General features: G+C 46.0%; 1 protein-coding gene across 1 annotated transcript; it reads right to left on the reverse strand.

The window, feature by feature from the left end:
• Window positions 1–875: 875 nt before the first annotated feature.
• On the reverse strand, window positions 876–23,375 carry TMEM169 (transmembrane protein 169). The gene is made up of 3 exons (XM_073304686.1): window positions 23,303–23,375; window positions 8,452–8,888; window positions 876–5,105 (listed from the first exon to the last, which is right to left on the reverse strand). The coding sequence occupies exons 2-3, from the start codon at window positions 8,753–8,755 to the stop codon at window positions 4,483–4,485; spliced, it is 927 nt and encodes a 308-aa protein (XP_073160787.1). The 5' UTR covers window positions 8,756–8,888; window positions 23,303–23,375; the 3' UTR covers window positions 876–4,482.
• Between the last annotated feature and the right edge of the window lie 747 nt (window positions 23,376–24,122).

Consider the following 24,122-nt stretch of genomic DNA (forward strand, 5'->3'; position numbering starts at 1 on the left):
ACCTGCTGTTCCCAAGTGAGGTATTTCAGAATGGATCAGTGGCCCTGGGCCAATTGAAACAGACTGCCAAGGCTCAGCCACTTACCTCTTCATTTCTTACTACAGACGTCAGAAGACAGGAAAAAGCGGCGGGTCAGGCCCCTAGGAAAACGACTCCAGGAGACCAGCTTTGTGGGAGGCACCAGCTTTGCTTGAATTGGCCCCAATGCTGAATAGAGTTGTGATTTTCTGAGAGGAAGGTATTTCCTATTGTCTCACAAGCTTTGTTTCCTACCAGAGAGGACCCACTGTCTTTAAGAAGCTGCTACTGGAGTGAGACTGGGCTACTGGACAATTGCAAATAGACCATATCTATTAGAGGAGACCAGGAGTCAGGACTCACTTGTTCCATTCATGGCTAGACCAGTGAGGTGCTGGGTGATCTTTAGCAAGTCACTCAGCTTCCACATACCACAGTTCCCTACCTATAAAATAGGCATAGCACCCCCACCTGGCAATGGCAATGCAAGGATTCACAGAAGTTCTCAGAGTGCTTTGAGATCCTTGGCTGAGGGGATAAGACCAAAGAATAACAGATTGGCACAATTTGTGCTTCAGTCCAGAGTTGGTTCAAATGTCTTTGGTCCAGAGTTTCTGTCTCCCCTACCATAATTACACCTACTCTTTCCAAGTTAAGGAGCATTCGTTTAGGAGCTGAACATTGCACAGTGATTTAAAAGACACCAAAAAGAAAAGGAGGACTTGTGGCACCTTAGAGACTAACCAATTTATTTGAGCATAAGCTTTCGTGAGCTACAGCTCACTTCATCGGATGCTGTAGCTCACGAAAGCTTATGCTCAAATAAATTGGTTAGTCTCTAAGGTGCCACAAGTACTCCTTTTCTTTTTGCGAATACAGACTAACACGGCTGTTACTCTGAAACCTTAAAAGACACCGGCACTACAAATTCAGAAATCTCCCAAATGTTTAGGGGCTTCCCAGGTGTTGGGCACAAAAGTGTGCCCAGCAGTTTAGATTTTTGTACAGGAAGTCCAAGGAGCCAGCGGCATTCTCTTCATTTTCCTACAAGACACAATTGCAAGTCGGAATCCTAATCCTTGTTACAACTACAGATGTAAGCAGAGGTTTGATCAATGCCCAGAAAAAGGGATCAGTGTCGGGAGGAGTAAAATTCTACTGAGATTAGTTTGATGTGAAAAGAGACCAGGAGATTCTCTTTAACATATGATGCTATTCACGGAAGCCGAGAGGCTCTGTTTGTGGCTGGCTTTAATCTCTTTGCTCCTGGGATTTTGTTCCCTATCTCTTTGGCACACATTTGGTTTTGCTGTTTTGCCTGCCAATGTGCTGTCATTTGTTTACTTCTCCAGGCACCAGATTCAGAACAGTGAAGCTGGAGCAAGCACAGATGTGGAAATACAGCTGTACTTACAGCAGGCTGCTTTGCATCCTATCCGGCCGGTCGCAAATGCCCAGCAGTGAGCTGCAGAAGGAAGAGGTCAGGCATACACACAACAGTTTTAAACAAGCCAAGTCCCCATGCTGGGAAGGTCAGTGTCCCCGCTAAGCCCACTGTGTGAGAAACAAGCTTTCAGCAACCCCAAGACTAAAGCAGATAAGCCCTCTGGTAGGGGAGAAAAGTGCATACATCCATGAAGGCCACATTGTTTGAATAGATTGCACACGGACTATGAATCACCTATCTCCACGCATGTGACTGGTGGGCCCTTCCAGGCTGGGAGTGAGGCAGTGAAGGGGAAGATTGATTGGTTGCTGCCCTTAATGTCTGTACCTTGGGGATGTGGAAGTATAGGGCTCAGGCTCCAGGCCTTTCATTGGCACCAACTTTGCTGTAGAACAGTGGTTTTCAACCTGTGGTCCACGGACTCCTGGGTGTCCACAGACTATGTCTAAGATTTCCAAAGGGGTCTGCACCTCTATTCAGCAATTTTAGGAGGTCTGGAAACGAAAAAAAGGTTGAAAACCACTGCTGTAGAGGTATGTGTGTGCAGAGTACTTATAAACTACAGCTACCTTTTGGACACCTGTAACTCAATTACCACCCACCTTCCCAGTCCGAAACGTTACAGTCAAGATAGGGATCAGACAGGAGCTTCTGTGCCAGTCTTTAAATGCCTTAAAAATGTTCCGCCAGGAGGTGATGACACCATGAATGTCTCCAAAAGAAGAAAAACATCCATGACAATGAAATACGGCGGGAAGGGGACAGACTTAAAATGAAGGTTGAAGTCCATCAATGCTCAGTATAATTAACTGTATGGAGTCAAGTAATGGGGGTGGGATTTCCAGCCAGAGACATTAATGCATTTTGCATTCGCGCTAAATGACACTGGCTCAGGATCTCCCATTCCCAAGGGGCAGATTCACTGCCCTATCAGGACAGCAAGACAGGCCATTCCGTTGCCTCATATCTATGTAGAAAGACTTTCCCTCTGCACATATCACCTGTGCAGCTCTAACTACATGTGCTACTGCTCCACACAAACACACACTGCATTCACAAGTACAAACTCCTGGTTCTTGTTCAGTGGAGATGCTTCTTTCTTATGCTGCTAAAGGAGGAACCTTTTGACACAACCTGAGCTTTTGCTTGCACACCAAACCAGATATTCAGTATCGAGGTTGCCTTTCAAACCACTATACATTCTTTGCTGCAGCAGCCAGACTACTTGCAAGGGTTGTTGCATTGGTGTGAACTTGTGAAACACCTTTCCCAACATACCAGTGTGACGGTGCACTCCATATGCTTTGCAAAAATATGTTTAGAAGTGTGAATATGTTGTAATTGGCATATGCTTCATGCAAAAGGTCTCTTGTAAGGTATCATTACAAAGCTCATAATCTACTGAGTGTGCTCATCCTAATTGTATGAATGTGTCATTCTTGTATCTGAAACTAAGAATATGAAGTATAACCCTGAGGTCCTATTGTAATCATGCAAAGTGTGGGCCATTAATGGTGGTTTAGAATCTTGATTGCTCCCACTGACTAGGACAATTGGTTGTAAATGGTTTATTTACCTGAAAGGCTTCCTGTATAAGTGCGGGCCAGCCCCGGAAGAATGGAGGGGTTTCACAGGACATGTGAACATGTCATCTGATACTGGAATCCATCTTAAACCTGGTGCTTTTCTATTTAGAAGGAAGGGTGGGAACCCAGAGAGACCAAAGATTCCTGCCTTGTGCCAAAGATATAAAAGGGGGTGGAACAGAACAAAGGGGGGTCCCAGTCACGAGAAAGCCTCTGCTTTTCACCGAAAATGCCTGCTGGAACTAACAAGGACTGTACCGGGGAAAGGACTGGGCCCAGACTAGGAAGGAATCTAGCCTGTGAAAGAAGCTTACTGGAACATCTCTGAGGGTGAGATTTACCTGTAATCAATTTCTTAAGGTATTAGGCTTAGACTTGCGTGTTTTGTTTTATTTTGCTTGGTAACTTACTTTGTTCTGTCTGTTATTACTTGAAACCACTTAAATCCTACTTTTTATACTTTATAAAATTTATAAAATCACTTTTGTTTATTGATAAACCCAGAGTAAGTGATTAATACCTGGGGGAGCAAACAGCTGTGCATATCTCTCTATCAGTGTTATAGAGGGGGGATAATTTATGAGTTTATCCGGTATAAGCTTTATACAGAGTAAAACAGATTTATTTGGGGTTTGGATCCCATTGGGAACTGGGTGCCTCGGTGCTGGAGATAGGTGACCTGCTGAGCAGTTTTTGGTTAAAGTCTGTAGCTTTAGGGGCATGGACCAGACCTGGGTCTGTCTTGCATCAGGCTAGCGTGTCTGTGTCAACAAGGCAGGGTTCCGGAATCCCACGTTGGTAGAGAAAAATGGCTCAGAGATAGTCTCAGCACATCAGGTGACAGTCCCAAGGGGGTCTCCGTGACCGAACCTGTCACAACTGGTTTCTAAGACAACTTTAGTAACACCATGCACTTTTCAATCTAGCCTCTAGCACCACATAAGTACAGATCTCCTGATTTCAGCAGGTGTTGGGTACAGGGATTGTCCAGAGAACAGACTCCTTTAGCTAGGTCTATAATCACTATATGGTCCATCCTTTCCACCCTAAAACTAGAACGGCCTTTTGCAGAAGTACGGGGCTTTTGCCACTCATCCCAACATACCTATACAGCTTCCCACCTTAACCCCACACACCTGGATCTTCTCACAATTACATACAGTTGTGATTTGCTAAAACCAAATATTAAAGAGATCAGCTAAGCAGCCCTATGACATAACCATGCATGTTCACCTGACAACAAATGCCAGACTCTCATCCGGCATTTTTTGGTGCTCTGTACACATTTCACGTCCCCTCTTCCCCCCAACTCCCAAGTTTTCATTCTCTATGTGTGTGCTCCAACATAAAAAAGGCAGCATAGTTCTTTGTGTGGTGCACCATTCAGAATACATGTGAACAAGAAAGTCAGAGACAGGCAGCACAAAGCCTCAAACTGTTGAAGTCTCAACACCCTGTGCAGAGCCTTTGCCAGACAGACTACCTGAGATATTGTCAGAATCTAGCAGCTCAACAATGCTATATGGGGAACAGTCTTCTAGGCCCAGCTTGCTACACAACCAGCCACAGAATCCCTTCTCCATATCACTCACGGCATGCCACCAGCCACCGAAGGACCACGCAATCTGAGTAACTGCCGTATACAAGCCTAGGAAGAAAGACATGACCATGATTATGACAGGATAGAAGATAATCAGTAAGGGGCAGAAGGTGATCTTGTGCCAGAAGGTCCTCTCTTCGTTGTACACCAAGAAGATGTTGTACCAAGTGATGGTCCCGTAGTAAAAGGAAACCACAAAGGACACTACAAAGATGACAGGAAGGCAGATGATGCTCCAAAGCAGGACATGGGGGCCCCTGTCCAATCCAATGTCGCAAGTCTTCTTCCCTTCTGGCGTCTCATCTTTTGGAGGCTCCTTTGACTTAGCCAGCTCCTGTAGCTCTTTGTCGGTTAGCGTAACATGGATGTCCACCATCTGACCCTTCTTCTTCCCTCTTGTGATAGTTCCAGTTAAAGTAACATATCGGCTGTCTAAGGGCATGCTCCAGGCACCTTGAAATGGAGATACATTTCATCAACATTCAAGAGAACTATTTTTTAAAGTACATTTCATGCAAATCCCCAAAGACATTGCGTGGAATTAGACAATACAGTTAGCGTTCAAATCATCATAATAATAATAATATAAAAAAGGCAGGGCAAGGGAAGCTAAGAGATGCAAGCAGGAGATCACACAGGACAATGGAAGAAAATGTGGAGCTATCCAGGGACGCTGGTTGAGAGGACAGGAGTGGAGAAGGTTCTGTACTGGTGAGGCTGTGTAAAAGGAAAAACAAGAGGCAGCTGCTATAGGAAGAGAGGGGAGATGGTAGAGGAAAGAGAATGGGCCAGATTCAGAGGGGACTCTAAAATGGTGCAACTTTCTCTTCTGGTCCCCTCAACATGCGTGTTACACCAACCACAATATACTCAGTGGGCCAAATTCAGAAGTGGGGGGAAGGAAAGTCTAAGTTGGTACAATTTGCATGACAAGGGATAAGATGTAGCAAGAAAAGCAACTAAAGGGTATAAGACTAAGTTAAAATAGCCCCCATTCTTAAGCCTTCTAAGTTACATCAACTCAGAGCCCCTTACACCAGGGGTGGGAAAACATTTTGGCCCTAGGGCCATGGCTGGGAATTGAAATTGTATGGCGGGCCATGAATGCTCACAAAATTGGAGTTGGGGTGCGGAAGGGTGTGAGGGCTCTGGGGTGGGGCCAGAAATGAGGAGTTCAGGGTACGGGAGGGGGCTCCGGGCTGAAGCAGGGGGTTGGGGTGCAGGAAGGGATGCAGGCTCCAGCTGGGGGTGCGGGTTCTGGGGTGGGGCTGGGGAAGAGAGGTTTGGGGTGCAGGAGGGTGCTCCAGGCTGGGATCGAGGGGTTTGGAAGGCGGGAGGGGGATCAGGGCTGGGGCAGGTGGTTGGGGCGTGGGGAGAGGCTCAGGGGCGCAGGCTCCGAGCGACACTTACCTCAGGTTGCTCCTGGAAGCAGCAGCATGTCCCTTCTCCAGCTCCTACACGGAGGCGCGGTCTGGCAGCTCTGCACGCTGCCCCATCTGCAGGCACTGCCCCTGCAGTTCCCATTGGAGCGCCGGAGGGGCCATTTGAGCATGTAGGAGCCGGAGCAGGGCCATGCCGTGGCTTCTGGGAGCCACGTGGTACGGTCCCCGACCCTGTGCCCCAGCCGGAGCGGGCCAACCCCCAGATCTCGCTCCCCAGTGGGAGCTCAAACAGCTCACGGGACGGATCCATCCTGTAGTTTGCCCAACCCTGCCTTACACAGTGGTTAGAGGGGTCCCAGTTATACGCCCTTACACATCAATTCTGAATTTGGCCCCAGGTCTGTTACTTAGGCTGCAGCAAGTCCACAGAGAGTTTTCAAAACAAGTCTGGGCAATCTGATGTAGCTCATGAAGGTGGTGGTGGTTACATTCTCTGGACCTATTAAAAGGCAGGTGGGAGCAATCTGTTCTTGCTGGAGAGCTGGGATTGTAGAGGCCACAGAGAAGGGAGTTGCAACAGTCCCGGTTAAAGATATTTATTTCATTGCTCTGTAAGGCACCTATTGCAAACGTTTCCCTCCACGAGCCATAAACATATGAGAGACATTTTAAAAGAATTAAAGGGAAAGTCAATCAGCCCAAATAGGGCCCAATATCAAACGATGTGGCACACAGACAGACCCAGGCAAACTAGTCACCACCACAAAGGATCCAGTCCACATTGGAGAAAGTCAGGGGAAGAAAAGGGCAGGAAGAGAACAGAAACAAAAAGCAAAGGAAGGGGCCAAAAACGGGCAAGAAAGAGACAACAGAAGTCCCTGGGACCTGCAGCATAATCTAAAGGCAGCCAACATGGAGATGGAGTTCCATAGGGAGGGACAGAACAAATCCCATCCCCAGCCCAGTCCTGGAAGAATACGGGGATCGTTAGCTGGCTTGACTAGCCCAAGCAGACTTATTGCCTGAGTGGGACACTGGGCGGAGGAGTGGTTGCTCAAGTCAGAGGAAGGCACGGGCAGAGGTGAGAATAGACGAGTTTGCAAGCCTAAAACAGGATATGGATATTCCCTAGGGAAAGTAGCAATTCAGTTATGACATCAATGAAGGGACGATGGCACACACTTTAAAACTGAAGCGTCCACTGTCTGCAAACCTTTTGAGGCTTGAAAACACAGCAGGACAGTAGGTTTGAGATGCAGCGATCTAACTGGACTGTGAATACCAGCAGTGCATTCCGCACAGGGAAAGGAATGGAATATACATGCACTGCAATTTTCCTTATTTATTAGCACCCCCTCCCCGCAAAAAAAAAAAACCCACACACAACACTACTCTCCTTCCTTATTAGCTATGAGTCCGAATAGATGGACAGGGCTGGAAGACCTGGCAGGGACTCGCCCCCGTGCAGAGATCTCCAGCTGCCCTTCTGGGTGAAAGCAGCTCTGAAAGTGCTCACCGTTGTCCCTGACAAGGAGTCCCTTTCCAAAGAGGAAGCTATGCTGAGACGGTATCAACAGGAGGCTGCAGCCAATGCCCTCTCCCTATGGCACTATACCAGAAAGAGCCTCTAGAATTGATCAACCTGGAGCCCGAGTTCCCATCCATTTGCTTTACATGCAGTTCTAAGTAGGGAAGAGGGCCTGATCCCAAAGTCAATGGGAGGAGGGTGTGCTCAACATCTCACTGCATCAGGCCCTAAATTAGCAGCTACATTAAAAAAAAAAAAAGATTTAAGAAGAGGGGGACCAATGGGGAAGATATTCAAACAAATAAGTGGCTAAGACAACAGACCAAAAAATAACCCCTGGTGCCTTTTATCTGGGATTTCAAAGCACTTTCATGTCTGAAGCCTCTCAAACTCGCTCTCCGCTATTATGCGACAGGGAAAACTGAGGAGTAGAAGTTAAAGTGCCTTGCACATCAAAAGTCAGTAGCGGAGCTGGAAAGGCGGCCCTGGATTCTCCTCCTGTGCTCCCCGACCAGCCCACCCATCCTGAATTCATAAAAAAAGACCCTCGATTTGTAAATTGAAAATGCCCAATTTTCCAAAAAGTAACGATACGGAAGCTCAAAAAATAACTCGCAGCATGTACCCTAATAAACACTACATCTGAAAAGGGGCTTGTGCCCTCAAGTCCCATGGATGCCCATGGTGCTTCAGAGCACTCAGCCGCAAGAGAGGAGGATAGACTTCCAGAAGTTTTATCCTTCCCCATACCTTTGAAACAAACAAACAACAAAAAAAGACAGGCAAGAGTTAGTGACCCTATTTACACACGGATCAATATATTTTACTGTTCAGTGGCTCAATGGCTAGTTGAATCTGGGTGTCAGCTGCAGCTTCTGGGGATACGTACCATCTGCCACGGAATTTCCCAAGAACTTAGAGCCTTCTTCTGAACTTCTCTCCCTTCCTTCCTCATCCGCCTGCTCTTCTTCCACCTTATTTTCATTCTCCGACCGATAAACTATAATAGACTCTGGACGGGACTCTTTCTTTTTCTTTTTCCTTCTGTCCATAGTGGCTTCTCCATCAAAGGTCACTGCCGTAGCCACAGCTCTCCGCAGGGAGCCTCGGTGCGGGCTGCGTGTTCCAGCCTTGTTCTCCCTCTGCACTGCTTCCTCCATCCCGCTGCTGTTTTGAAGCGTCTCATCAGGCATCTCTGAGGAGGTGTTTAAAAATCTATCCGCTCCTGCACTTCTGAGCCATTGATCAGGCAATGATTAGCAGGGATGCTCTGGCTTGCGAAAGCATCCTAGTCACAGCATCCAACAGACATCCTCCATTTCCAACCTAAAATGAGAGAGGACAAATAATCAACAGAGTGTCACATTTAACTCCATGTAGAAGAGCAAGTTCCTGCGGATTTTTAAAGAGGCACTTCCAGCTAACTTACCACGTTAAGCAAAATTGGTTTAAGCGCAATTTAAACTGACTTACGTGAATCTACATTTATTGATTTTAAAATCGGATTTAGTTACACCAATACAAATTTTCTAATATGGACCAGGGTTAAATGTATGTTCTAAATTTAAATACAGGAAACAAAAGCCGCCAGGATGGGAGTGGGTGTTTAATAGGAATAGACTAAATAAGCACGGTTTGTTGGGAGATATTAACATTCCTCTGCAATGCCAGCAAAACTACACTGGCAGTAGAACAAAAAGGTGAAACTGGCAAGCAACATACATGAAACTGACTAATTTAGGATCCCTACTGGACAATTGCAGCAGTGAAACTATGGTGCAAATTGCCTTAATCTAGACAAACCATAGATTTATTATGCAAGATGAGGTTAATGCAAATAGTAATTGAATGATGTGATACACGGTGAAAAGTCAACCGGATTTTTAAAAACCCTGCAATTTAATAATCTGCATTTCTATTAGTAACAAGCATAAGCATTTTTTAAAATGTGAGTTTTATGTTGAGGGGGGTAAAATCAAGACGACTCCATGAAAAATAAAAAATTACAATGAAGTATTTTGGTTGTGTAGAAATTTTTTTACTACCAATCGATATAAAAAACTCAGGGCCTGATTCTTTACTCAAGCAAAGCCATTATTAATATTAAAAAATGCCACTGACTTTGATGGGAGTTTTGCCTGAGTAAAGGACACAGGAACAGGCCCTCAGCATGCAAGCAGTGTAAACTGCATCCTGGTGGACGATCCCTGCATCCACAGGATCCATACAATTCTCAGACTAGACTCAATCTAGGAAATGAAGAGACCGATTGGGAGATAGCACTGGCAGATACTTTGGTGGAGATCTAAATACAGCAATGCAGATCTAGGTTGAACATTTAAATGATCAGAAGACTCTGCATGACTGAGCATTAAAGTCCTGCCTAATGCATGAAGCAGTCCTTCAACAGGAATTTAAAGACATCATCATAATTTACAGCCCATTAAATGTGGAGACATTGTTTTATTTAAACAAATGCTGGGAAAAAGTTGAACATTTTAGATTCAGCTATATAGTCTAAAATGACCCTCCCACAAATACAAAGTCACACGTTTTGGGGATTCGGGTGGGGGGGGGTGGGAGTTATTTTGGTTGATCTAAAGTTTTATTTATGCTTCTCTCTTATACACATGCACACACAGAGATTTGTAGTAAAACTTTAATTGTTTTACTTGAATACCTGAGGAAAGACTGTGTTCAGCTGCCTCTGGGTGGCTTGAAAAGTTGAAAATCAAAAGATCACTGAAGTTTTACATATAGAAAATAAATTTTCATTAGTCATCAGGAAGTGTGCAAAGAGGCATTCCAATAATAGGGTCAGCAGGACACTTAAAGATGCGTACATTAGGCACCCAAAAATAATTAGGACTTTTGCAAATCTTGGCACAAGCCTCCAGCCATTACAGCTGCAAACAGAACCTTCAAATTGTCAGCAGAGTAAAACCAGTGCAATGTTCCTGACAGATTGCCTGAAACAGGAGCGCCAAGAGGGGATGAAATGACACGCCATCTCAAGGAGGGGTTGATTCTTACACCTTAGTAAAGTTAACAATGTTGATTTAAATCATTTCAATCCTTATTAAAGCAGGCAAGAAAGAATAGGGATGATATTTTGAAGAAGTGCAGAGTCTTTTCTGAGTGGTAGCCCAATCTAGCATGGTGTCTTTTGTGGGTGAAGTTTGGTTTTAGGTAGAGTTTGGGATAGTACTACCATCCAATCCTAAATAGAGGCAAAGAAAAATCATATAGCAATTCTCCTGGCCCCTTCTGCACCTTGTGAAAGAGCCTGTGGAGGGGTCACGTAAAAGAAAGAAGGAGGTTAAAAATACAAAGCAACTAGAAAAAAGGTGCCACAAGGTGCCACAAGTACTCCTTTTCTTTTTTGAGAAAAAAGAGTGATTCCTTCCTGGGGACATTGCTGCTTCTCTGCATTGTAGAATGTCTCATTTACATAGAGCAGCAGTGTTCTTGGGAAGTTAGTTAACTAGGTGTTAACACTCCATACCTTAATCAATATAAAAGAACAATGGACTATCCAAGAATAGAGAAATACTCCTGCCCTCCAGTTCAAACCACCCACTGATTTCAGAGAGAGCGCAAAGAGTCCGCTCTTGACATACTAACTCTGGAAGTTGTCCAGGTCCACAGGAACTTGTTTAAATTTTGAGAGAGGTGTTTTTCAAAAACGCACGCTGAGGGGACAAATGGCTGGGGAGTAAATTCATGCAAGTGGTGCTATTCTTCAGAGACTTGCCTGGGACCCATGAATACACTCCTCTAAGGTTCTCCTGAAAAGTCCAGTACTAATACTTAAAGCTTACATCATGCTTTGCACCTGAAAGACACTGCACACAGAGCAGCTGATTAACCCTAATGCCCCTCTGGGATGGGGAAAACTGCAGCACAGTGGCCTGGCGCCACTCAGATGCCACAATGATGGGCAACCCCCTAAAAAACTGGACAGACAGAAAGAAACTAAGCTGGGATTAGAATCTGGGACTTCCAGGTTCTCAGCCTGTGTTGAAAAGAGTAGACAGAAAGTCTCCTAACCCTTGAACAGCAACCCACACAAAACTTGCCAGTAGAAGTTAAAAACAGCCCTAAAACCACAGACCGGGTTGGGGCGGGGGGAAGGGGTTGGTTTGTTTTTTAAGTATATTCAGCTGTGACCTAGGTTAAACGCACACAAAAATTGAAGGCAAAACCAATGCAGCGCCCTCAGCTGTTACAATGAAAAAGATGTGGGGTCATGGTGGATAACCGGCTGAACCTGAGGTCCCAGTGTGACGCTGTGACCAAAAGGGCTCATGTTGTCCTTGAATGTATAAACAGAGGAATGTGGAGTAGGGAGGTTATTCTACCTCTGTATTTGGCACTGTGGCCGGGATACTGTGTCCAGTTCTGGCATCTGCACTTCAAGAAGGATGCCGATATATTGGAGAGGGTGAGCCACAATAACGATTCAAGGATTGGAAAACATGTATTATAGTTTTCAGAGTAGCAGCCGAGTTAGTCTGTATTCACACAAAGAAAAGGAGTACTTGTGGCACCTTAGAGACTAACAAATTTGGGCTCCTGAAGTTGATTTAGCCTATCAAAGGGAAGATTAAAGGTGATTTAATCGTGGTCTATAAGTCCCTACATGGGGAACAGAAATTTGATAAGAGAGAGCTTGGCAATCTACTAGACAAAAGTTACAAGAAAATCCAGTTGCTGGAAGTTGGAGCTAGACAAATTCTAACTAGAAATAAGGTACAATTTTTTTAAAAATGAGGGTAATTAACTACTGGAAAAAACTTACCAAAGGCTGTGCTACAGTCTCCATCTCAGGGAAATTTTAAATCAAGATTGGAGTTGTTCTAAAAGATCTGCTCTAGTTCCAACCGGAATTAGTTCAGGAAGTCCTGTGTTATACAGGAGGTCTGTCTAGATGATCACGGGTGTCTGTTCTGAACTTAAAAAAAAATACGATGATCACCCTGCACCACAAACAAATCAGCTGTCTCCCCACCATACATCTGGCCGGTGTTTTGCCTGCCCTCATGCTCAGCCTGCCTGGGAAGCAATGGCACCCTCTCTCACATCAATAAAAGCAACACTTTAGGAATAGGGTGCCCAGAGTACAGTCCACCCTCTGGTTCAGCTGTCAACTCAGAGATGTTGGGGCAGTTCATGGGCCCGGGTGAATCCAACAGGTTGGAGCCCAAGCCTGCTCCTCCTCTCTTGGAATGCCTCGGGATTTGGTACTCAGCACTAGTGAACTCGAACAATGAGCAGTTTCTATCCATTCAAAAAAAGGCTCCGTAAGACACAGACACAAGCAGATAGCACAGTAACGAGCATCTCATTCTTTGTAAAAGCTATGCAGACTGGGTGCAGCCCTCACACCTCAAAAGTGGCACTTGGCGCTGGCGAGCTTTGGCAATCCTGCTTCAGAGGTGATTTTCTGCACTGACTTCTGTCGATCACCCAGTGAGAACTCCACCCCGCAGAAGTCTCGAAGTGTAGGTGGAGCATGATAATTTCCATACGCATATCATCAGAGTAGACTGCACTCCCCATGAGAGCACAAGAGCAGGCACGAATCTAATAATCCACGACAGGGGGTAAGGAAGAGGACAATGGCCAGGGCTTCAGAGCGAGCATGCAGCAGTTTATTAGCCAAGCAACTGGTTATTAATCTCCGTGAGAACACAGATGGAAGAACCCTGGGCAGGCTCCACAGTAGCAAGCTCTGCTGATCAGGGCGGTCATGACAACATTAGACTCTGTCGCACAAGGGTCTCAAGGTTTTCTCCTGCACTATTTTAAGTCAATGGAAAGGCTTGATCCTATTTCCATTAAAAGATAAGATATTATTCTGCTCACGAAAACAGAGTACGAGAAAAAGCCTCTCAGAAAGCTAAGAAAATCCTTTGATCCCTGGTACATTAAAACCAGGGTTCTGTTCTGGCCACAGCCTTTTGGGGATTGTTCATAACAGAGCCGAGGTGAGACGACAGTGTGAGCAGTGGACACTAACTAGCATCAGTTTTGTACTTATTTATGTTTATAGTCACAGAAAATAAAACAGATAAATACATCCAGTATGTTGAGCGCTTCCAGCACTCCTTCTTACTTATTTGTAGTACACCAAGGTCCCAAGCAAATCAGGAACCTGCCTTCCTAGATGCCGTCTAAACAAATAGCAAGACAAGATCTCTGCCCTGAATAATTTGTCTGAAATTAGACTGTATGGTGCAACAAATGAACATGCAAAATAATAAGAGGGAAGAAGGTAACCATAATAAGAGCTGGTATTTACATGTGCCAGCTTTATGTCTGCTCATTTATTCAAGGTATTTATCTGGCCTCTGTTTCCCATAGTATCTGAGCACCTCATAATCTTTACTGGATTCATCCTCACAACATCCCTACATGGTAGGGAAGTGCCAGGATCTCCATTTGACAGATGGGGAACTGGGGCATAGCGCGATTTAGGGCCTGTCTAAACGAACGCTTAGTTCACTGCAAGCTGGGGTGTAAATATACCTTGCACTAGCCTGCCACACTCTAAGTGTCTATGTGGATCCCGCTGCTGCCAGAGTTCCCGTGCACCTAAGTACATTTGTACTTACCTGTTTTGAAGCACACTACATACTTGTACTTAAGAATTTTAAACACTATGTACTTAGTACTTGTCTTAAGTACACTTTAAAAGGTATTTAAAATACAAGCAACTTTTTCCCCCTCTGCAAGAGCTTTTTCAAACAATCACATCCCTCCCAACTGTCCCACATTCGGGGGGGAGGGGGCATGCGTGTGTGAATGTATTTACATTTATAAGATATTTTCTCATTGTTAATCCATTGTTCACGTATACGAATAACACCTTGTTACTCTTCTTCTCTCTCTTCCACTGTGTGTTCACGTTATTCAGGTAGTTGTCCATACGTAGACTGGACAATTGCAAGGAATACGGGAGTTGACAGTACCCGTGCTTTTACTTATAAATACATAAGCATGATTTCCATGGCTCACCTGTACTTATAAGGACTTCTGCAATGTGTACTTGGCACTTATACTTAAGTCCTTTTTATCAGTACTTATGGCAACTCTGGCTGCTGCACGTTAAAAAGTCCCCCTAGCGTGCCTTGACCTACTCCCCTTTCAAAGCAGGCTAGATCGAAGTGCAGTAGGGAACATTTCACGCACAGCAGCAGGGTCCACACAGACATACAGCGCCACAGGTGCTGGAACTAGCCGTAGGGTTGCCAACTTTCTAATTGCACTAAACTGAACACCCTTGCCCCGCCCCCGCCTCACTCCTTCCCTGATGCCCTACCCCTGCCCCGTCTCTGAGCCCCCTCTCCCCCCGCTGCTCACTCTCCCCCACCCTCACTCACTTTCACTGGGCTGGGACAGGGGGTTGGGGGCTGGGAGGGGGTGAGGGCTCCAGCTCCAAGATGGAGCCAGAAATGAGGGGTTCAGGGTGCGGGCTCCAGGAGCGGGCTCAGGGCTGGAATAGAGGATTAGGGTGCAGGAGGCGGTGTGGAGTCTGGGAGGGCGTTAGGGTGCAGGAAGGGGTTCTGACCCGGGGCAGGGGGTTGGGGTGCGGGAGGGGGTTCTGACCTGGGGCAGAGGTGCAGGAGGGGGTTCCAACCTAGGACAGGAGGTTTGGGGTGCGGGCTCCAGCCAGGCGGCACTTACCTCAGGCGGCTCCTGGTTGGCAGCTCAGTGGAGCTAAGGCAGGTTCCCTGCCTGGCCTGGCTCCACGCTGCTCCCGGAAGCGGCCGGCACGTCCAGCCCCTAGGCCAGGCAGCTCTGCACAGTGTGCGCTGCCCGCAGCTCCCTCTGGCCGTGGTTCCCAGCCAGTGGGAGCTGCGGAGCCTGCACTGGGGGCAGCGCACGGTGCTTCCCTGATCGCCCCTGTGCCTAAGAGCCAGACTTGCCGGCTGCTTCCAGGGAGTTGCACAGAGCCAGGGCAGGCAAGGAGCCTGCCTTAGCCCCACTGTGCCGCCGACTGGACTTTTGATGGCTGGAGCCACCAGGGTCCATTTTTGACTGGGCGTTCTGGTCGAAAACCGGACGTCTGCAACCCTAAATAGGGGTGCTGCTGCACCCCCTGGCTTGAAGTAGTTTCCATTATATACAGGGTTTACAGTTTAGTTCAATGGCTCTCAGCACCCTCACTATAAAAATTGTTCCAGCACCCCTGCTTAGTGCCCAGCAGACTAGTGCAACATAGAGTTACATCCAAGCTTGCGGTGAGCTACACATTCATTTACACAAGCCCTAAGTGACTTGCCCAAGGTCACACGGGAATTCTGTAGTGGAGCAGGGAATTGAACACAAGTCTTTGAAGTCGCAGGCTAGGATTCTAACCACTGGACCATCCGTCCTCTCTGTGCATACCTTGATGGTTCCAAATCACTTAAACATTTTTTCAAAACAAAGTGATAAGCAATCCCACTGACCCTCTGTCAGGCCAGCGCCAACTGGCCATGCCCAGCAAGCATCACAGGAGACGTCAATCTTGTAGCACAATTTCAAAGAGCAGAGCATAGTGGTTTAACATATCAGTTCAAGGAACAGAACAGAGGGGAAAACACAGTAAGATAGCTGACCATCACAGAACACTTTACAGGTATTCTTTAATTGAGACACCCAACACCACCGAGAGATACTTGTTCTTAGCCCCACTTTTCAGGTGACGACACTCAGGTGACCTGTTCAAGGCCACAGAGTGAATCAGTAACGGTGCTAGGACTAGAGCTCAGGACTTCCCGGCTCTCAGCCCTATACTCAGACCACTGAACTGGGCCTCTTTTGCGTTTCCTTTTTGTGACAGACTTGACTCTTTGCTAGTAACATTCTATAGGATACATTGCAGCCAAAACGTTTTAAAAAGGAGTTTTCCAAAGTATCACTCAGTTGTTTCTAGATGACATTTTCAAAGGATTTATTTAAGTCGTTCCACTGAGGGTGCTTTACAGAATATCTGTTTTATGAATTAGTTCTTTTTTCTCCATTATTCCATAACTTTCCCAAATGTCAAGAGATAACGCTGCCGTGCAAAGCAGCCTTACTGAACTCTGGCAGACACTGTACAAGAAAAGCTGTTCTTTAAAAAAGCCAAACAAAATGCCTTGTTAAATTCCCTTGCATAAAACTTTCCCTTATGGAGAATCCCTGAACACCGCTTATCTACCTATTTAGGACAAAGATAGTATGTACCAGAGTGTATTCCACCCCAGCCTCCAGGTTGTTTTGTCCAGATTTGGTAGAAGAGGATAAAGAAACATTTTCAGACAAAGAATGCAAAGCTTCCAAGTTTATCCACAGGAATGAGACTGGTTTTCTATCATGTATTATCTTGTGCCAGAAGTTTCAACGAGTGACACATGTACATGAGCTTTTGAAGAGACCCGAGATTTTGATATTAGAATAACCTCGGGGGAGAAAAAGTTTGAGATTTTCAAAGCAATCTAAGAGATTTAGACACACATCTCACAGTACAATGTTTAGCATAGTAGGGTTCTGGTCTACGACTAGAGCTCCTAGATGCTATGGTAATACAAATAATTTTAATAGAAGATGTACTAGACTGCTTTGAAAATCTCAACCTAATACCTGGGCTTACATTTCTTCTGGAAACAAAGTGAAGACACTTTTTCCTCTCCTCGCCCCAATTCCACCCATCCCTCTACACCCCCAAAACGTCCCCATTTTCCTACTTCAGCCAGTGGGCTCAGAGTCCTGCATGTTTAACACAGCAGACACTGAGTGCTCATTTGAAAGGATTTCATTTGCCAGCCCAAAGGCAATGCTATTTGCTGGATGACATGGAAGCAGAGTTTGGAAACAGCTGTTTTTTCCCCAGCCATCCCACCTTTAGGGCTGAACCACCTCTAAATGGAGTGCATGTGCGAGAAAGACCTGCTGATGGCCAGTTGTTGTACCCAGGGTTCGTTGACCCATAATGCAACATGGGCTGTGATGATGGCTTCTGCTAACCCAACCAGAGGATGAGTCACAATTTGTAGCCACTTAGAAAACTTTGGAAAGGGGGAAGGGCTGGAATGTGGTTATTGGAATGAAGGGGTGGGAGACTTACAAGTCCTTCTCTTAACAAGGCAATGTGTGGGAGAACCCATGTGGGGAGAAAGGTACATGGAGGAAGACGACTTTCCTTTTTTAATTATAAAGCTAAAGGTCACTGCTGTGTGGTCCACTGGAGACGGCTGTCTAAAACCAAATGTAGAGGTGAATTTTTTGAAAAATGTTTACACAAGGCCAATACGCTCACTGACTTCAATTCAGAGTTCTGCCTGAGTGTAAACTGAGTAAGAACATCATGATTTGGCCCACAGTTACTTAACAGCTACACGGGGTAACCTGACAGAACTGGAAGTGTCCACAGGGAGTGATCCGGGACTGCTTACACATCACACAATAAATATCATCTAGGATATTTAGAGAGAACCTCTAAAGGTAGGAACTGGATGGCTCAGGGGATCAGCAGTAGGACACAGAGCATATCACTTCTAAGGGTACATCTTCACTGCAGAGTCAGCTTGGGAGACTATTACCAGGTCCGAGTACCCAGGTTATATTAGCCTGGATAGAGAGGCCCTACTGCAAAAGCTTAAAATGTCCCAGACCTGTGTGACTGCATCCACGCTAGTGCTGCACTCGCCCACCTGAGGAGCTAGGCTAGGACTTCTGGGTGGCTATCCCCTGGCTCTTAGCGCTGCTTTAAGTTCTCTGAATTCTTTCACGGTGTATTGTGAGAGAACTTTGGCCCAGGAAGGACAGACCTGTGTGGAAGTGTTCTTAGCCTGCCAGCTCACTAATGTAAACAACTTCCTGTCCTCTGCCTCTGTTGCAACCCATGAGCAGGCATGGAGTTTACTGTGAATGATGATCTGATCCAGCTGTTGGCTTTAATGCAACCTTCATTTTGGCAACAGGAGGCAGATGCAAGGCATGAGACACAGTGGAAGGCATCTTGGCAGCACGGTACCTTGCTAAGGAAACCACACTGGTTCCTCCACTGCATCCTCCCTGGTCCATTCCCCTATCTCCTTCCCAAAGACTGTTCAAATACTGTGGAAGTGCTGCATACAATGTGGGGTTTAAATGCCAAACTGGTGTACATAAACTAGAAGGTGACTTCTGGTACAGAAGGAAGGTGTAGGTAGCGGGGAAGAAAGTATGGCCCAGAAGGAACTGTGGGAAGACACTGGAGGACTATCTGCACCTATTTTGATTAGTCCGTGTCCACACTGCAAAATGGGTGTGTTACCAGCCTGGGTTAAAGCAGAACCCAGGCTCAAACCCATATCTCCTAACTGTGCCAGCAAGCTAGGTTTAAAGCACCTCTAAACCCAGATGAGAGGTTTGTGTGTGTGGACGGTAGTCAGGCGAGAGGCAACACCTGGGTAAGAGCCTGGGTTAACTCTGCTGTGAAGAAATAATTTAATACACTGGTTCAAACACAATGAAGACTGGTAGGAACCTGAGTCATTACCTGTGGTGGCAACATGAACAGACATTGGTGGGTTTGGTCCAGGTCTTAGTGGGTAGATTTCGGTTTCATAAATGGCAGTGTCCTAAGGGAGGGAAAGAAGTGGAGCTCTCCACTACCCCATAGAACTGGTCCCTGCAAGGCACAGTTAAGGCAAATGCTCACAAAACATTGATCTAATTTTTGTAAACATTTAAACTATGGCATTTATAACAGATTAAGAACTATTGCAAATCTCAGCAAAAAGTAAGTAACTTTTCTTGATGGGAGAGTGAAGGTGTCAGGGTTCCTTCCCCACTCTGAACTCTAGGGTACAGATGTGGGGACCCGCATGAAAGACCCCCTAAACTTATTCTTACCATCTTAGGTTAAAAACTTCCCCAAGGTACAAACTTTGCCTTGTCCTTGAACAGTATGCTGCCACCACCAAGGGTTTTAAACAAAGAACAGGGAAAGAGACCACTTGGAGACGTCTTCCCCAAAATATCCCCCCAAGCCCTACACTCCCTTTCCTGGAGAAGGCTTGATAATAATCCTCACCAATTTGTACAGGTGAACACAGATCCAAACCCTTGGATCTTAAGAACAATGAAAAATCAATCAGGTTCTTAAAAGAAGAATTTTAATGAAAGAAAAGGTAAAAAAATCACCTCTGTAAAATCAGGATGGAAAATACTTCACAGGGTATTCAGATTCAAAACACAGAGGATCCCCCTCTGGGCAAAACCTTAAAGTTACAGAAAACAGGAATAAACCTCCCTCTTAACACAGGGAAAATTCACATCAAACAAAAGATACACTAATCCGCCTTGCCTGGCTTACCTCTACTGGTTGCAATATTGGAGACTTGGATTAGGATGGGCTGGAGAAGATGGATTTCTGTCTGACCTCTCTCAGTCCCAAGAGAGAACAACCACGTAAATAAAGAGCACAAACAAAACCTTCCCCCTGCCCCAGCAAGATTTGAAAGTATCTTGTTCCCTTATTGGTCCTTTGGGTCAGGTGCCAGCCAGGTTAGCTGAGCTTCTTAACCCTTTACAGGTAACAGGATGTTGCCTCCGGCCAGGAGGGATTTTATAGCACTGTATACAGAAAGGTGGTTACCTTTCCCTTTATATTTATGACAGAAGGCATTTGATATTCTTCACTCTGATAAAACATGTAAGTGGTGTAGATTTTACTCAATGGCTTGTGGCTTGGTAGTTAAGCAGGTGCTTTGGAAGCTGAAGACCTAGTTTGCAAACATAGATGAGTGTTTGTCTCTGGGATTAATTAAAGATCTGTCTGATATAGTCTATTTAGGATATGTATGGCAGCCACCGGCAATTAATGGAGCTCTATATGGCCTCAAGATCATGGCAACGTGGAAGATAATTAAAGAATGTCTTAGAGTGCCATCCACAGCAGTCTATACTTTGCCTCAATTGAGCTCTTTAATACAGTGTTTTAGAACTTCAAAATGCTATAGAAACATTAATGAATCTGAAAGGCAGCATGGTCTGATGGTTACAGCATAGACTAGGAATCAGAAGTCTGGAGTTCTATTCCAAGTCTGTTTGTCTCTGACTTGCTGAAAGACAATGGCATAGTTGCAAACACTGTACCTCTATTTCCCTATATGTAAAGTGTGAATGTATACACTCCTTCATATTACAGTTTATGATCTTCAGATGAAAGGTGCTATACTGTAAGTGCTTTTATTGTTAAAGGGTTAATCTTTACCACACCTACCAGAAAAATAGTAGTTATCCTTATTTTATCCTTTATTTTCATTTATTTATCATTATCCTTTATTTTACAGAGCGGGAAACTGAGGCACAGAGCTGTTAGCTGACTCACTTGTTTAATGAGCACATATGACTGAGAATTATTCTTACCAGCTAGTACTACCTCTTCTACCAAGTAACCTCTTACCGTGAAAAAATATGCAGAAATAATCGTTAATGATGTTCTCAATCTTTGTGCTCTCATCTGATGGGATCACCAGAGAAACCAATCTGTGCACTTTATTCAACACACAGGATCTACTAGGCACACCAATGCTGGTTAAAAATGAAAATGATCTATGTTGGATTGGGAAAGATCTGTCCAAGCGTTTATTTTTTGTTGGGCAAAACTCAAAATAATGCTGAACGTTCCCTGCAGCAATTGAATAACTGATACTGGGCTTGTTGTGGGAACTATTTAAAAATGCCAGACCTCTGCCTTTTCTTTAGCACAAAAGGGGCTGTGTTCAAGACATTTTAAAAGGATCAGATTATACCACTTTCAATAATAGTTAGATTTCATCACACCAATGGCTGTTTCTGAAGAGAGAATTTTCCATTCAGAGTATGTGGCTCAGGTATTACAAACTACTAGATACCATCCTTGACGTGTATTAAAACACACAAAATTGGGGAATTATTTGAGAATAATGGAGAATCAACTCAAAATAAGAGAAAACTGCAAGCTGCCTTTCTCTAGCTCTGTGCAAAATAAGTGAGAAGATATAGAAAGATAAATATAATTTAAAAAATCATTCCCTCTTGAGAAACACACAACATTAAAGATCTGCTATTTGCTTAGAGAAAGCTACAGATTGATAGGTGCATAACTCAGTTGGGATGTGGATGAATGATCCTGTAAGTAAGGAGTTATGAGATAAATTGAGATGAAATATTATTTTAAGCACACTTAACATAAACGCAAGTGCTATTTTTTCTGATGAGCAATTTATATCTTATGATGAAGGCTTTGAAAAATTCTTAAGAATGGTTAAAAAGCACAAGGTCATTTAAGGAAAAAGCGCCAAGAAATACAACTTCAGAGCAACGCATTTTATTTTATGGTTAATAAGGTTAAAAACAAAACAAAACACACACCCACAGTTTTGCCAGGGTTCTGCCTCTGAAAAACCGTTCCTTGGTTTAAGAGGGAATATACATGCATGTGAAAATAATCCCCTTTTGCTTTTTTAAAAAACGATTTCCTCTTCAAGGGGAAGTGGGCAGGAATCCACCAGCTTCAAAGGGGGAGAAATGCAGCTAAGAAGAGATCAGACAGCAGAATAAGAGGGGGTGGGGGCTGAGCGGGTTTGTCCTAGTGCCTGATCTCCAGAACTGCAATCTCAGCTGCTGGGTGGGACCTATTTGTTGCCCTCTAAGAACAAAAGAGAAAAAAAAATATGTACACACACATATATATATACACACACACACACATCTGATCAAGTCTCTTTATTCCATTCAATAAAGCAAGTAACTATCTCCAGCTCAATCAATAAAGCCCAATGTCTGAGTGACCTGGACAAGACCACAATTTTGGAAAAGGGAGCAAATGCCATTTGCAGTCAATATCGCCTTTCCTCTTGTAAGGTGTCACTGAACGCAGGGCCATAAATCCCCTTTATTTCAGAGGCAGCAACAGACTTCTGCAGTTCTTTGCACAGCCCTGCCCGGTGCCCAGCAGAATAGGGCAGGCTTTGCTGAGCCCCATTTCATTTGTTTTGCTATATTCGAAGTGCGAGCATCGTTTTATTTTAGGGGACAGGCTAAAAAACGCCCTTCTGTCTAAAGTTTGCTCACTCACATGCCAGTATGCCTGCAGGGAGAACCCCTTTCCAACCTGCATACATATATGGAATTCTCTCACATGCAATGGGGGACTCTTCTCCAACGTGCATGCCAGCAAGGTACCGTCAAATGCCCATGTGCCGTGAAATCCCTCTCTCCAAGATGCATAAGCCATTCGCACGTGCAAGGATGAACCCTTCTCCAACGTGCACGCGTGGAAGGAACCCTTAGTCATATGCACACACGCGCCGGCAAGGTGACATGTCTCCAAAATGCATGCATGGAGCCCTCACACCCAGACTGGGGATGCTCTATACACTGCAGCTGCGTGGACTTAACGAACAAGCCTCACATCTGTACACTCAACCGGATAAGACAATGCATTAGGAGCAAGGTGGAATCTGCACCCTTGCTCCTACGCAGGGAAGATCGCCCACTGCAGCTTGTTGGAGAGTTTGTAGGTGTGGTGCCTCTCCCCCCACCACGTATTTAAAACCGCAGCACCACGTACAACGGGGCAGAACTCTGCTGCTGCACCTCCCCTACCTGGGAATTGCAAAGGTGCAACCGGGGGAGGGGACGGGGAATAAACAGCCGGCCAGTTACACTGAGGCAAATGCAGAAGAGAAAATCACCTTCAAGATAGCAAAAATCACCTGACATGAAATCAGACTTACCTGCTGGCCCCCTGCGTGGGGGTCGGATGCTTCCGTCCCCAGCTGGGTCTGCAATGGGGGTGGGGGGGATCTGCAATGGGGGGTGGAGGAGTGGATGCTCCTGCCCCCAGCTGCTCTGCAATGGGGGTGAGGGGGGTCTGCAATGTGGGGGGAGGAGTGGATGCTCCTGCCCCCAGCTGCTCTGCAATGGGGGTGAGGGGGGGTCTGCAATGGGGGGTGGGAAGAGGGGATGCTCCTGCCCCCAGCTGCTCTGCAATGGGGGTGGGGGGGGTCTGCAAGGGGGGGTGGGAGAAGTGGATGCTCCTGCCCCCAGCTGCTCTGCAATGGAGTTGGGGGGGTCTGCAAGGGGGGGTGGGAGAAGTGGATGCTCCTGCCCCCAGCTGGGTCTGCAATGGGGGTGAGGGGGGTCTGCAATGGGGGGTGGGAAGAGGGGATGCTCCTGCCCCCAGCTGCTCTGCAATGGGGGTGGGGGGGGTCTGCAAGGGGGGGTGGGAGAAGTGGATGCTCCTGCCCCCAGCTGGGTCTGCAATGGGGGTGAGGGGGGGTCTGCAATGGGGGGTGGGAAGAGGGGATGCTCCTGCCCCCTGCTGCTCTGCAATGGGGGTGGGGGGGTCTGCAAGGGGGGGTGGGAGAAGTGGATGCTCCTGCCCCCAGCTGGGTCTGCAATGGGGGTGGGGAGGTCTGCAAGGGGGGGTGGGAGAAGTGGATGCTCCTGCCCCCAGCTGCTCTGCAATGGGGGTGGGGAGGTCTGCAAGGGGGGGTGGGAGAAGTGGATGCTCCTGCCCCCAGCTGGGTCCGGGGTCGGACACTCCTGCCCGCG

Source organism: Lepidochelys kempii, chromosome 11, assembly GCF_965140265.1.
Source record: "Lepidochelys kempii isolate rLepKem1 chromosome 11, rLepKem1.hap2, whole genome shotgun sequence".
NCBI lineage: Eukaryota > Metazoa > Chordata > Testudines > Cheloniidae > Lepidochelys > Lepidochelys kempii.

What these genes read in the sequence shown, in the direction of transcription:
- TMEM169 (XM_073304686.1), bottom strand. Translation starts at nt 8,755, where the DNA reads ATGCCTGATGAGACGCTTCAAAACAGCAGCGGGATGGAGGAAGCAGTG. An exon ending in GGGAAATTCCGTGGCAGATG is followed by an intron (nt 5,106 to 8,451) that starts GTACGTATCCCC and finishes CTCCATTTCAAG; the next exon opens with GTGCCTGGAGCATGCCCTTA.